The following is a 13,018-nucleotide window of genomic DNA, read 5'->3' on the forward strand; positions in this document are numbered from 1 at the left end:
GCAATTTCATCCATTCACTCAGAAAATTATTGTTAAAATCTTCTACGGATACATATCACCACTGTCCTAAGAGACAAATACATTGTAGTGACTGACTGAACCAGATTTAAAAAAAAAAAAAAAAAAAAAAAAAACCAAAAAAAAAAAAAACTGCCCTGATAACTTTATTGTCTAAAGATCTGTGTGGACTATAAGTAATTGAAAACCTTAGAAAGAAAGGTTTAGGGTCACATCACGGATAGTTTTTTATCAGATTTAGCAGTTTATAGGCAATGAGTAACCAATAGATGTTTTTTATTCTGAAGGATTGAGTAATTACATATAGAATGAATCTAAAATATGAGAAAACGAGAGGTCCAAATAGAAGATAAGTGCTAGCCCTAAAAGTGGTATTTAAAATGGGAGAAAGGTATAAATATGACATATTGAGAGATAATTGACTAGACCTAAAAAGACAAGGAAAAAAGTCACTTCACTGTAAGTAATTCAAATAATAAACTGAGGCTCCTTAAGGGAAGGGATACTATATTGGGGCAAAAGGTAAGGATGCATTTGGTTTTACAAGATGGTCATTCTAAGAGGCAAAATTGCATAAAGGTTGTAAACATACACTTTGGAATCATACAGAACTGGTTAAACCAATTCCTAGTACTATGGCCTTGCTCAACCTACTCTCTCTGAATTTCAAAATCCACATTTTCATCTGTCTACCATGGATAACAACTGTACCTACCACATATTACATAATAAGTAAATGAGTTCGTTTAAATAAATTTCTCAGTGGGGTAAACAGCTCAAAGTATGCCCTATTATATATTGGCTATAATAATTACTAACATCATCATTTTATGTACGTGAATTCAGTATATATGATCTGAAAATAGTATCTGTGGAAAGTACTAACTGCTGAACTAAGACAGTGGGCAGTTGAAATGGAGAACAGGACTTGGAGAAGAAAAGATTAAGGAGGTAGAACCTATAGGATATAGGTGGGAAAAACAGATGAGAGGGAGGAGAGATTCACCAACTTCGCCCTTTATAGTAGGAGAAGGAGACTATGGGGAAAAGATGGCAAGTTCCATTTTGGAAATACTGAATGGGATGTCAACAATGAGTTAAACTGCATTACAAGAAAGCTCACCGGAAGTGAAAAAAATTTGCCTAACTGTAGAATGAAAAAAAAAGTATAGTATGCAAAAACATATAAATATAGAAGGTACATTTTAAAATAAACACATTGCCCTCAACAGTTTTACTAAAGAAACAAAACCAACACATATATTTTTTTCTTTTATTTAATGTTGATTACCACTATCAGCACAAAATTGTCATTGTTGCATAAAAAAAATACTAACATTAACACTGTAAGCTGTAAGGACAAGGAAAAAGAAAAAAAACTACTTGGTAAACTGAAATCATCCAAGGTCATTTTTGTGGACATCATACAGGAACAAAGCTTATAGAACCTAGGGGAATCACAATTTAATACAACTCTTTGATAATTCCACAATTGTTAAATTAAAATACTCTTCTTTGTGAATTAAAAGCCAATTATTTACTTTTAGAACTCAAATGGACAAAATCATAAGGCAGAAATATGTGTTTATTTTCATGAAAAACAGAGCCATTATCACTACAGGAGCTGGAAGATACAAACACCTCTAGTTTTCCTGTAACAGAAGTCTCCTCCAAATTACCTTCACACATCCCTTCCAATAAACTGTTTCCTGATGACCTCAACAGTACCATTTCCCCACTCCAGTCATATTCACTTAGCACTGACTAAAAATACAATGTTCAGAATAGCTGTGTACATGTGAAATAATAAACTGGTAAGTAGAATTATTCCCAGTTTCAGACGACGTAACTGGTTGCTTATGGGTTTGGGGAAGAATTAAAAACCTAAAAATTGCTTCTAGAATCCTTCCCTGAGAGATCATGATAACAATTTTTAACTGCACCACTCTGCTGCAGCTTTAAAAACACGAGGGGCAAAAATACACTTTAATAACCTTAACTAGGAAGCAGGACTACATAATCTTTATTCTCTCACCAAATGTTCAATTCCTCATCTCCAGAAAGAGTCTCTGCACTTTAGGTTTCAGATTAAATGCTGACACAGGTGGCATCATTAAGAGACAAATTAAGAATATGTATAATCCAGATGAAGAGGTTAAAATCCTCTGGACTGCCTTTCAGTCTGACTAAACCTATAAAATCTACATTTAATAGCTGATTTTCCAGAGACCGAAAGATTTCTTTTTACATATGCCCTTTATGGAATTAATGAGAGAAGGAGAGAAAAGCATATGCTTAAATGCCTAGGGGCAACTATAACAAAGGAAGAAATTACAGTTTATTAACGTAATTCCAGCACTCATAATATATTGTTTGCTCTAAATATCCCCAAAATAACATGAACTACACAATCAAATCTCTGTAACTAATATGCTTATAGACTTTCTGAGGGTGATATTTACTAACTAAATAATGGTCAAAATAATAGCTAACATTTAGACATCTGCTTTTAAAAGAAGCATCCCTTCCACCTGCTTCTACAGGCCACAAAGATACACTCTAGTTAACATATTACTGACAGGATGATGAGAAAGCTCCTGTCAGATGCTGGCCAGCCGGGTGTTTGAGACAAAATGCACAGCCCCAGCTGACTAGTTAGAGAAAGTCTGGTGAGGTACAATTATAGAGGCATATGACAAGGCTTCATGCCTGACTGATTTGAGAACCAATGACATGGCTTTAAACAGCAATCCTCCCTACCTATGGTCACAAAAGAGCAGTAAGTCAACTGATACACCCTTGTAATATCATGATTTATGCCTCTGCTTTGAATACACGAGACTCTAATACAATGTTCTGCTAGTCTACCAAGATTCACTTGGGGCTTAAACATCTATGGCCTACCTACAGCATGGATAAAATCAATGTTCTTGTTCAGGATTACCAGAAACCTTTCCATGTGTACTTGACAACGTATAAAACAGAATAACATATGAATCAACAGAATAAAAACAAAACTGATTATGTCTCAATTCATTAAACTCAAACATGCAAAAATATAATAATAGGTACTAACACAATACCACACTTTAAAATATAGGGAGAAAATCTATTAGAACGTTGAAAACATAACAATATTCTTGATATCTGTGCTTACATATCTTAAAATTAATTGTTTAATTTTAAATTTTTTATCTTTTCAAGGTTAACATTTTTTTTTTTTTTTTTTTTTTGAGTCTCGCTCTGTCACCAAGGCTGGAGTGCAATGGCGCGATCTTGGCTCACTGCAACCGCCATTTCCCAGGTTCAAGCGATTCTCCTGCCTCAGCCTCCCGAGTAGCTGGGACTACAGGCGCATGGCACCATGCCTGGTTAATTTTTATATTTTTAGTAGAGACAATGTTTCGCCATGTTGGCCAGGCTGGTCTCAAACTCCTGACCTCAGGTGATCTGCCTGCCTCGGCCTCCCAAAGTGCTGGGATTACAGGCATCAGCCACTGTGCCCAGCAAGAAATTATCATTTTTAACCACAAACAGCACCTAAAGAAAAGGACCCTCAAGCTAGCTGATTCTCTAATGAGAGTGTCACCACTAAAACCTACAGCAAGCTGTAAGGTTTATAATTATCATTCTATTATAACTATGAAAAATCACGATTGTCAAAAAGTGAATACCTGAGACAAACAAAATTTCTGAAATTACAATAGAATTATGAATGTTAGGCCACGTTTACATCTATTCTTCTAAAAATTAAGTTTGGCTGTACACTTAAAAAAATTTAAATGGATAAAACGTAATTCCTAACATTAAGTACATTATAGTCTCCATGATATATAAAAATATAAGAATATAAAAAGCTTAAAAACAAGTAAATTCATTGATAACTATTTCTTCTTTGGATGTTTCAGATATATCATTAAATTCTTTTTAAAAAATAGTTTACTTTTAATTTATGTTAAGAAAACAGTCCTTGACTTTAAATGCCAGTATGCCCAGAATTTATAGCAGATATATTTTATATACGGTATATATAAAATAATTATTCTGCCGGGCACAGTGGCTCACGCCTGTAATCCCAGCACATTGGGAGGCCGAGATGGGTGGATCATAAGGTCAGGAGATCAAGACCACCCTAGCTAACATGGTGAAACCCCGTCTCTACTAAAAATACAAAAACTTAGCTGGGCGTGGTGGCAGCCACCTGTAGTCCCAGCTACTCAGGAGGCTAAGGCAGGAGAATGGCGTGAACCTGGGAGGCAGAGTTTGCAGTGAACGGAGATCACGCCACTGCACTCCAGCCTGGGTGACAGGTCGAGACTCTATCTCAAAAAAAAAAAAGAAAGAAAGAAAGAAAGAAAAAGAATTATTTAAGATAGATTCAAGTAAAGCAGCTTCCTCCACAAAAGAAGACTAAGATCATGAAAGAGAATTTGAATGATATCAGCCCAACAGTCCCAGAGAGTGAACCAAAACAGAGCTGGTAACTTAGAGGTGACATCACCATCAAGTTTTCATGAATCGTCATAAACGATTGATAGTAAATTGACATCAAACATAGAAAACAGCACCCCCAAAATACTAAGCCTTTATGATAGCAATTTTTTTTAAGCCAAATGCTAAGTTAAAAGATAATAACGTTAATTTTTACTCTAACTGCAGATGCAGACTATTACAAAATTAAATGTAGAGGCCGGGTAAGGGGGCTCACGCCTGTAATCCCAGCGCTTTGGGAGGCCAAGGCGAGTGGATTGCTTAAGGTCAGGAGCTCGAGAACAGCCTGACCAACATAGTGAAACCCCGTCTCTAATAAAAATACAAAAATTAGCTGGGTGTGGTGGCAGGCACCTATAGTCCCAGTTATTTGGGAGGCTGAGGTAGAAGAATCACTTGAACCCAGAAGGCAGAGCTTAGAGTGAGCCAAGATTGTGTCACTGCACTCTAGTCTGGGTGACAAAGTGAGACTCCGTCTCAAAAAAAAAAAAAAAATTAAATGTAAGCTATTATAAAATTATATCTCATAATCTCATATACCTCATAATTACTAAACATTTATTCTATGCAGATATCATTCTGAGCACTTCATATATATGTATTTCCTTAATCTTTACATCAACCCTATGAGATTAAGGCTACTACTGCTCCTACTCTACACTTAAAGAAACTGAGTCAAAGAGAGATTACTTGATATAAATTAAAACAAATAAAACACCAATATTTTTCAAAAACATATACTCAGATTTATTTCCAACGCACAAATACAGTAGCTTATGCTTCACTCACATAGCTTATTCCCTCACTTTCTTGGATTTCTGCTCAAATGCTACCTCACTGAGTTGGGCACAGTGGCGTGTGCCTATAGTCCCAGCTACCAAGGCAGGAGGATCCCTTGAGCCCAGGAGTTTGAGACCAGCCTGGGCAACATAGTAAGATCCTGTCTCGAACAAACAAACAAAATATTACCTCACTGGAGAGGCTTTCCTTACATAAAATGGAAACCTGTCTATCACTTTCTACCCTGTACACACACTCACTTTATCCATTATGTAACCCTAGCTACTAAATAATAGCTATTTGTTTGCTCACTTGCTTATAATCTGTTTCATGCCAGTCAAATAAGGTTAATGACTAGAAAGTGCCTGGCACATAGTATGTGCCTAATAAACATTTTTTACATGAATTAATCCTGATAAGAATTAGTTCCAAGGCTTATTATACAATCTTTTTAATCTAGAGGACAATATCCATTTAAAAATATCCTTTTTTAATCTTAAAACAATCATGTTTAAAAAATGAGAAGGAGGAGCTGGGGGGAAAGAAGAAGAATGGTTTCACTTCAATAGTAAGTTAAAAATAGCAGAAAGGCAAATTAAAATATGAAATGAGTCAAAGTGAATTTCTTGACATCTCTAAGATGTGTAAGAAAAAAATTACTTGTGTCATTGATTAGTACTTTTTCTCTGATATTACTGCATCATTTATCCACCCTTACTCTTTTAAATGCATATATTTTTCAATATGTAAAGTGCATTTTCAACTTTTAGGGGTGAGCATATCAAATTATAATTCAAAATCTCAAAATCATATTTTTGAGATTTGTGTGAATTATAAATTCATACAAATTATATGTACAATCATATGTATTTTTTTTCAATTGTAGAGTAATGGAAATAACCCAAAAATTAGAATCAAAAGACTCAATTTCACATTATCTGTCTCTAACTAGCTGTTTGGCCTTGAGGTGGTCATTTAATCTTGCTGAAAATACCTTTCTCACTGTTAAATGTTAAACAGATATCCTACAGAAATCCTGAAGCTCCTTCTACTTTAAATGCTAAAATACAGAATAACATTTTTATTTCTACTATAGAAGAAGAAAACATTAAAAATATTGTTTTATTTATCAATTAATCAAATTCGTGAAGAAGAAAATTCATGCAATATTCAACAATGGTTTTTGCTAAATAAATACATCATAGATTACTTAAAACAATATTTAAATTTGTATTTAAAAAATTTAAGTTGAAAGTATTAAATTGTTAATGCGTAAATGAGAAAAAATTATAAAATCTAGCAAAATACTTTTGAATATTTTTCTATACCCAAGAAAAAGCTTTATCTTCTCACTGCCTTTACCATATTAATAAATACCTTCCAAAAGAACATTTTAGTGAATGTCATAAAACCTGTGATTTATAAAAAATGCTACTTTGACTTTTAAGTTATTATCAGTCTGAAGAGCTGCTCTAAATCAAACTATTATACAATCTACTCCCAAACCACTACTTGGCAACAAAGATGAATCTACCTATTACTAGGTTAGGATAGCAGCTATTATCATGGCCCCTTGATTTCTTTCAAGTAGCTCCAATGGAAAAAGCCACAAGTGAATAATAAAAATCTCATAATAGCTCTTAAGAATTCTTTATATGGTAGAAGGCACTAAAATGAACTCTGGAGAGTTAAAAAGAAAAAAAAAAAAACTCTCAGCTCCTGATAAGAAAAAATAATTAACCTGACTTAATGCATCAGAGAAGGCTTCCTATAAATCAGACTTTTGTACTTCAAGAGCCAGATTAAAACCATATATCAAAAAAGTATGTAGATATTGTCTTCTAAGCACACATAGCACATTTCTAAATCTGCAGAGATTTTTAGGTCTTTTTGAGAAACACTCAATACCTGCTACTTAAAAGAAGTGTGAAGTACTTACAGTGCTTAATTTGCTCGAGGTAATCACGATGCGCCTTTCATGCAGCATACTGGCATACAGCTGCAGCATGTTGTTCACATCCACGGCAACAAAATATTCTGTAAGATTTCTCTGCACGAGTGAAAAATAATTGTGTAAGTTACAGCTCACAGTGAACGTGAAGAAAAACATTTTACACATTTACCAGAAAGTCTTTAAGTTCAAAGGATATTATTATTTAAAATGGTATTCATTAAAATAATTAAGTGTAATACTAGTCTGCTGCCACATAAAGCACATAACACTCTATTAGTAGTTGAAACATAACCCTACTCAAGGAAAGTATTTTCAGAGGACGATCAGAAGATCACAGATTTCCCAACTTTCTTACCCACTAAGTATTTGAAAAGAAGCTAATTTCCTGGGCCCCAACCTAGACCTGCTGAATTGTCATCTGTAGTGTATGTCCCCAAGAATCTGCTTTTTTTTTTTTTTTTTTTTTTTTTGTCACTCAGGCTGGAGTGCAGTGGTGAGATCTTGGCTCATTGCAACCTCTGTCTCCCAGGTTCAAGTAATTTTCGTGCCTCAGCCACCAGAGTAGCTAGGATTACAGGTGCACGCCACCACACCTGGTTAATTTTTGTATTTTTAGTAGCAATGGGGTTTCACCATGTTGGCCAGGTTGGTTTCAAACTCCCGACCTCAGATGATCTGCCCACTTCAGCCTCCCAAAATGTTGGGATTACAGGCATGAGCCACCACACCTGGCCAAGAATCTGCTTTTTAAACAAATACTTCTGGTGATTCTTATATACACTGATGCTTCAGAAACTGCTGCCCAGACAATACATTTGAGTCTTTTTCATGTTTGCCATTCACTATGCAGGCACAATCATCAACTGATACAACACAGCATGCAAGAGGTACCCAAAGGATGAGGCGAATTTGTAAAACAGCCCTTTGGTACTTTATTAAGGAAATTCACTTGTTTATACTCCACATCAGGCTTGCTTTATATCCACTATAATCAAATATAATTTGATGATGTTCTAAATTGATTCCTTAATTTAGCACTCTTATTCCCCACATGAAATGAAACTGGGATAAACTACATTAACTTTGACTTTTAGATCTTCTCCTTTCTTATTATTTATTTTTAATTTTCTATAATGAAACAAATAAATCAGAGAGCAACAAACTAATTAAGGGACTGAATAAGATATAACAAACAAAAACTGTAGTATCAGGTAGGCTATGACCTAGTAGGCTAAAACTTTTAGTTTGGCAAGAATGTAAGAAATCCAATTATTTCTTCTATTTCCAGAAGGTAGAAACTTTACCACCACAAATTGGTAATCATGACAGAGCACATCAATAGAACCTGTAACTATCAGTGAGTGATGTTGAATTTGGTGGGAAGAGGTTTATTCCTTTCTTTCTCACCTTCCAATGCAACTCTCCATATAAAAATTCATGTCATTCAAGATTAGTATATTCCCTACAATCTAAAAGAAAGGTAATTTTTAGATGGGGATTTATATCTCAACATAGGGTGCTGCCTTATGCTTATTCTCTTGCTTTTGTTTCCCTAAACAGGACTTTTTGCAAAACAAAACATGTTAATAGATACGTAAAAATATATATTCTCAGTGGACATTCCTTTGAATGTCTGTTTCTTTGAAACTTTCAAAGCAATCTTCTTTTTAAAAATGTGACATTTGTTAAATCGAGCTATTAGTTGTTTGTTAGTAAATCTAAGAGAAAGTTAAATAGGAGAGCGAGTAGAAGGAAGCAAATTTGACTTTGAAACTCTGAAGTGAAGGGATAAAGGTCATATAAGTCAAGGCATGGTCAGTCAGCCTTAAAGAAAACATTAACAAGGAGTACCTGGCCCACAATGTACAGCAGTCAAGACTTTAGGATCTATTATGTAACCTGAGAGCTTTGATGATCTATCTCAGGCCCATAAGAGAAACTTGATGCATAGCTTTTCATAAGGGTTTTTTGGATCTATCTGTACTGAAGACACCATTGATAGTGTTGGTTTGATATCAGACAATTTACAATTGTCTTCTTGGACTTCCTTCACTAACCACATGCTTTTAGAAACCACTCAGTAGGTTTGAAAACATCTGGAAAAACACTAGAATCCCAAAGTAAATAATAAGTATATATTGAAATACTTTTTTCCTGTTGATTTTTCCTTTACTTTTGATTGAATTATTCCTACTGATTCATTTTAACCTTCCAAGGGAAGCTGAAGAAAAATTACGTAAGTGAATATTTCATTTTCACAGTTATCCAAAAATCATAAAAGCATTTTTGTTACTTCTACTTATCTATGTAAACATTTCTACAAATACTAATTTGTAATAACTATTAAAATACTGAAAATATTTCTAGTATGGCTAGAATTAGGACTCGAAATAAAATGCAAATTTTAGCAATTTTTATAATTTCTTACAATAGCCATCAAACCTTGCAAGATATGTATTACTTTAAATTAAAATCAGGAACTTAAGAACAGTTCTTCTATGATTTGAAGCATTATATAGAAGGAATATAAAAATACTATGTCAATTTCACTAAAATAACAATTTGTGTGAAGACATTTCCCATTGCTAGAATTCTTCTCCACAAGTAGAAGCCATCTCCTATGGTATCTCTTCTATCATATACAGTGAAGCTGACGACCTAACTGAATATATACGATCCTACCTAATTATTACAAATGACAGAAACAGTTCTCCTTCTATTATTGTCCTTAATTTTCCTTATCTACAACCAGATACTAAGAAGAAGGAAAAGGGGCAGCATATAAAGAAGAAAAGAAAATAATATCATTATTCCTTATTTCTTCATTATTTCTCACAAACACAGATAATTACAATGTATCCTATTTCTCTATAGAAAAATGCACAGTGAGACCAAAATAAACAAAATTCATAATATAGGAATAATTAAAGTAGAAAATAGAAAACTTACACTCTCAGGTATTGTTGGGAGTCCAGTTACATCAGGAGCAATGAAGTAGGAATGCTAATCAACAAAAATAAATCACATATGAAAGATAATTAAAATTGGTAGCATATAATTTGTAATGAAAATCAGAAAAAATATATTGAGTAAATTAATAAATGCCATTGACTGACATTCAGGATTTGTTGAATTTGAGAGATTCTTAAATGAGTTAGTGGGTTTATATGAGATTTAACAATTGCATTACCATACAAAAAGTTAAGACTTTTTTTAACAATGTTTGACCTTAAAATTAAAATAAAAATAGGAAAAAATTGTTAAGGCAAAAAAAGAGTATATTACTGAAAGGTTTATTTTGTACATATATACCTATATATGTGTGTGTATATATAGTATATACAGACATACACACCTATGCATACATATAAACATACATATTATTAAAACATATTTAGTTGAGATAGACTGGAAAAATTAAAGCTTGCTAACCAAATATATCAAAATCTATTAAGATTCCTGAGTTTCTAAGGTAAGTCACAACAAATCTCTTTTGTAAACATCAACCACCCTATTATTTAGCAAATAGCAATAAAACATAATTATTCAATGTTTAAAACTTCTTAAACATGTAATAGTCCCAGAATATGATCATTACACATCTGCCAAACAAATATTTATGAGCTTCTACAATGTTTAAAGAAGTAAAACAGTTCATCACAATACTTACATAAAGAGTACAATGTGTATATATGCCTTCATGTTTCCCACAGTGTTCCCAAATTTGACCACCCAGAATCAAAGTGCAACTTAATCATCAAAAAATGTTTTATTTTCTGTTCATATTAATCTTCAAAATTATTTTAATATCTTAATCACATAAGGACATATTTAATACTATCTTCTTATTAATGATTAGAAAAGAAACATTTTATCCAGTATTTGAGCGAGGTTGAACTAGTCAGAACAAGGCTAGTTAACACAGTCATAATGTATAATTTTCCAGGGTAGAAGAACAATAGGAGATAAATCACAAGATCTTTTGTGATCTTGAGACCAAAAAATGTGACAAATCTCATGCTGTGAATATACTTTAAAATTACTACTATTGAAAATGGAGAATATGCATAGATTTTGGTCTCTATAAGCTACTTTTATTTAGAATGGTTTTTAACAGTATTATATTTCATAAAACTATGCTTTAAAAGATAGTACAAACAGAAAACACTATATATTCCAAATGATTAATTTTCTTAAAAGAGTCAAATGTACCACTTCCCAAAGGGCTGGAGTGAAGCTTAAAGGCATAGTGAAATAAGTGATTATTTTTCCTATTTAATAGTGATTTTTAGAAGCCAATGTCCTTTTAACTCACCGGTATTAGAGCAGGCTGATCTTTCAGAACTTGCTCACAGGCAATAAATATCTCTTGGTTCTTATAATACATGAGAGAAAAAAATGAATATCTTACTTTCATGGGAGAAGCTTACACAACAATTCGCTGTGTAGTTGAGACAAGCCCATGTAGCCAAATTAGCCACTAAAAAGTACTTGAATAACAGTAATTGTGAATATTATTTTAAATGCTGATTTGCTAATTTTATGCTAGAAAAATCCTAATGAAAGTATTTTCATATTACAAGAGTAGAGAATGCTGTGGATATTTAATGATTTTGAAATGTTTCAAAAAAAGCATTCTCATTAGACATTAACTTTTTATAAAAATCTCTGATTACTAGTGGCCATTATCCACTTGTACAAGAAGAAAAACTTCCATAATCATTCATTTTAATCTGGCATCATAAAACTAAAATCTCCTCTAGTAGCTGAAGACAAGTGTCCTAGTCCCCAATTTGCCACTTATTTAACAGCATAATACCAGATACATTACTTTAGGAGTCCGTTATTGAAATCAAATGCAATTAATTAACAAACATAACAGCTGATTTTATCCATACCTAAGATAAACAAACATAACAGCTGATTTTATCAATACTTAAGATATTATAACTAGGCTGGGTACAGTGGCTCACGCCTGTAATTCCAGCACTTTGGGAGGCCAAGGCGGGTAGAATACCTGAGATCAAGAGTTTGAGACCAGCCTGACCAACATGGTGAAACCCCATCTCCACTAAAAATACAAAATTAGCCGGGTGTGGTGGCAGGCGCCTGTAATTCCAGCTACTTGGGAGGCCGAGGCAGGAGAATCGCTCAAAACTGGAGGCGGAGTTTGCACTGAGCTGAGATCGCGCCATTGCTTTCCAGCCTGGGCAACAGGAGCAAAACTCCACTTCAAAAAAAAATTGTAACTTTAGAATAGGTATACAAGACTTGAAACTATCAGACTATTAATTCAAGTGCATATAAGAAGGCTTAATTATGGAAATAACTATTATACATAGGAACAGAACACAGTCACTCAATTTCCTTTGACAAGATTATTTCAGCTACAATTTAGTTATTTCAGAAGAAAGTATTTTCTCCAGATGGGATGAAACTTCAATTTACTACAACCAACACCTGAATAGTTCTTCATGGCACATCCAGACATATCATTTTATTTGATTACTAAAACAACTTTCTTAAAAGTTGACATGCTCAATTTCTCAAATGGAAAAAAAGGATCATCTAAAGACATTAACTTTCTTGGCTAACATTACACATTTAGTGACTGTGACTTAACCTAAAATCTTCTAATTATAGGTAAAAAGGTGTAGAAATCTTTAATTTACAATTCTTATTAATAAAGATGAAGTGTTTCAATAGCTAGTATTTTTGAGATGTATTTTTGTAAGATATTTATTTACCCCGAACAAATATGATACTCAAATTTAA

The 13,018-nt window shown here is 33.3% G+C and overlaps 1 protein-coding gene across 9 annotated transcripts in view; it reads right to left on the reverse strand.

Annotated features, from left to right (window-relative positions):
- Positions 1-13,018, reverse strand: part of DENND1B (DENN domain containing 1B) — a 291,773-nt gene that overhangs the window by 140,500 nt on the left and 138,255 nt on the right. For 5 of the 9 annotated variants that reach the window (XM_033200323.1, XM_033200324.1, XM_033200328.1 and 2 more), the window contains 3 exons: positions 11,559-11,618; positions 10,193-10,246; positions 7,229-7,339 (listed from right to left, as the gene is read on the reverse strand). In XM_033200323.1, the coding sequence (XP_033056214.1) occupies positions 7,229-7,339; positions 10,193-10,246; positions 11,559-11,618 (225 nt within the window). The remainder of the gene's footprint in view (positions 1-7,228; positions 7,340-10,192; positions 10,247-11,558; positions 11,619-13,018) is intronic. The other 4 variants (XM_033200326.1, XM_033200329.1, XM_033200327.1 and 1 more) reach the window with 1 other exon arrangement.

This window comes from Trachypithecus francoisi, unplaced genomic scaffold (assembly GCF_009764315.1).
Source record: "Trachypithecus francoisi isolate TF-2019V2 unplaced genomic scaffold, Tfra_2.0 Lachesis_group5, whole genome shotgun sequence".
NCBI lineage: Eukaryota > Metazoa > Chordata > Mammalia > Primates > Cercopithecidae > Trachypithecus > Trachypithecus francoisi.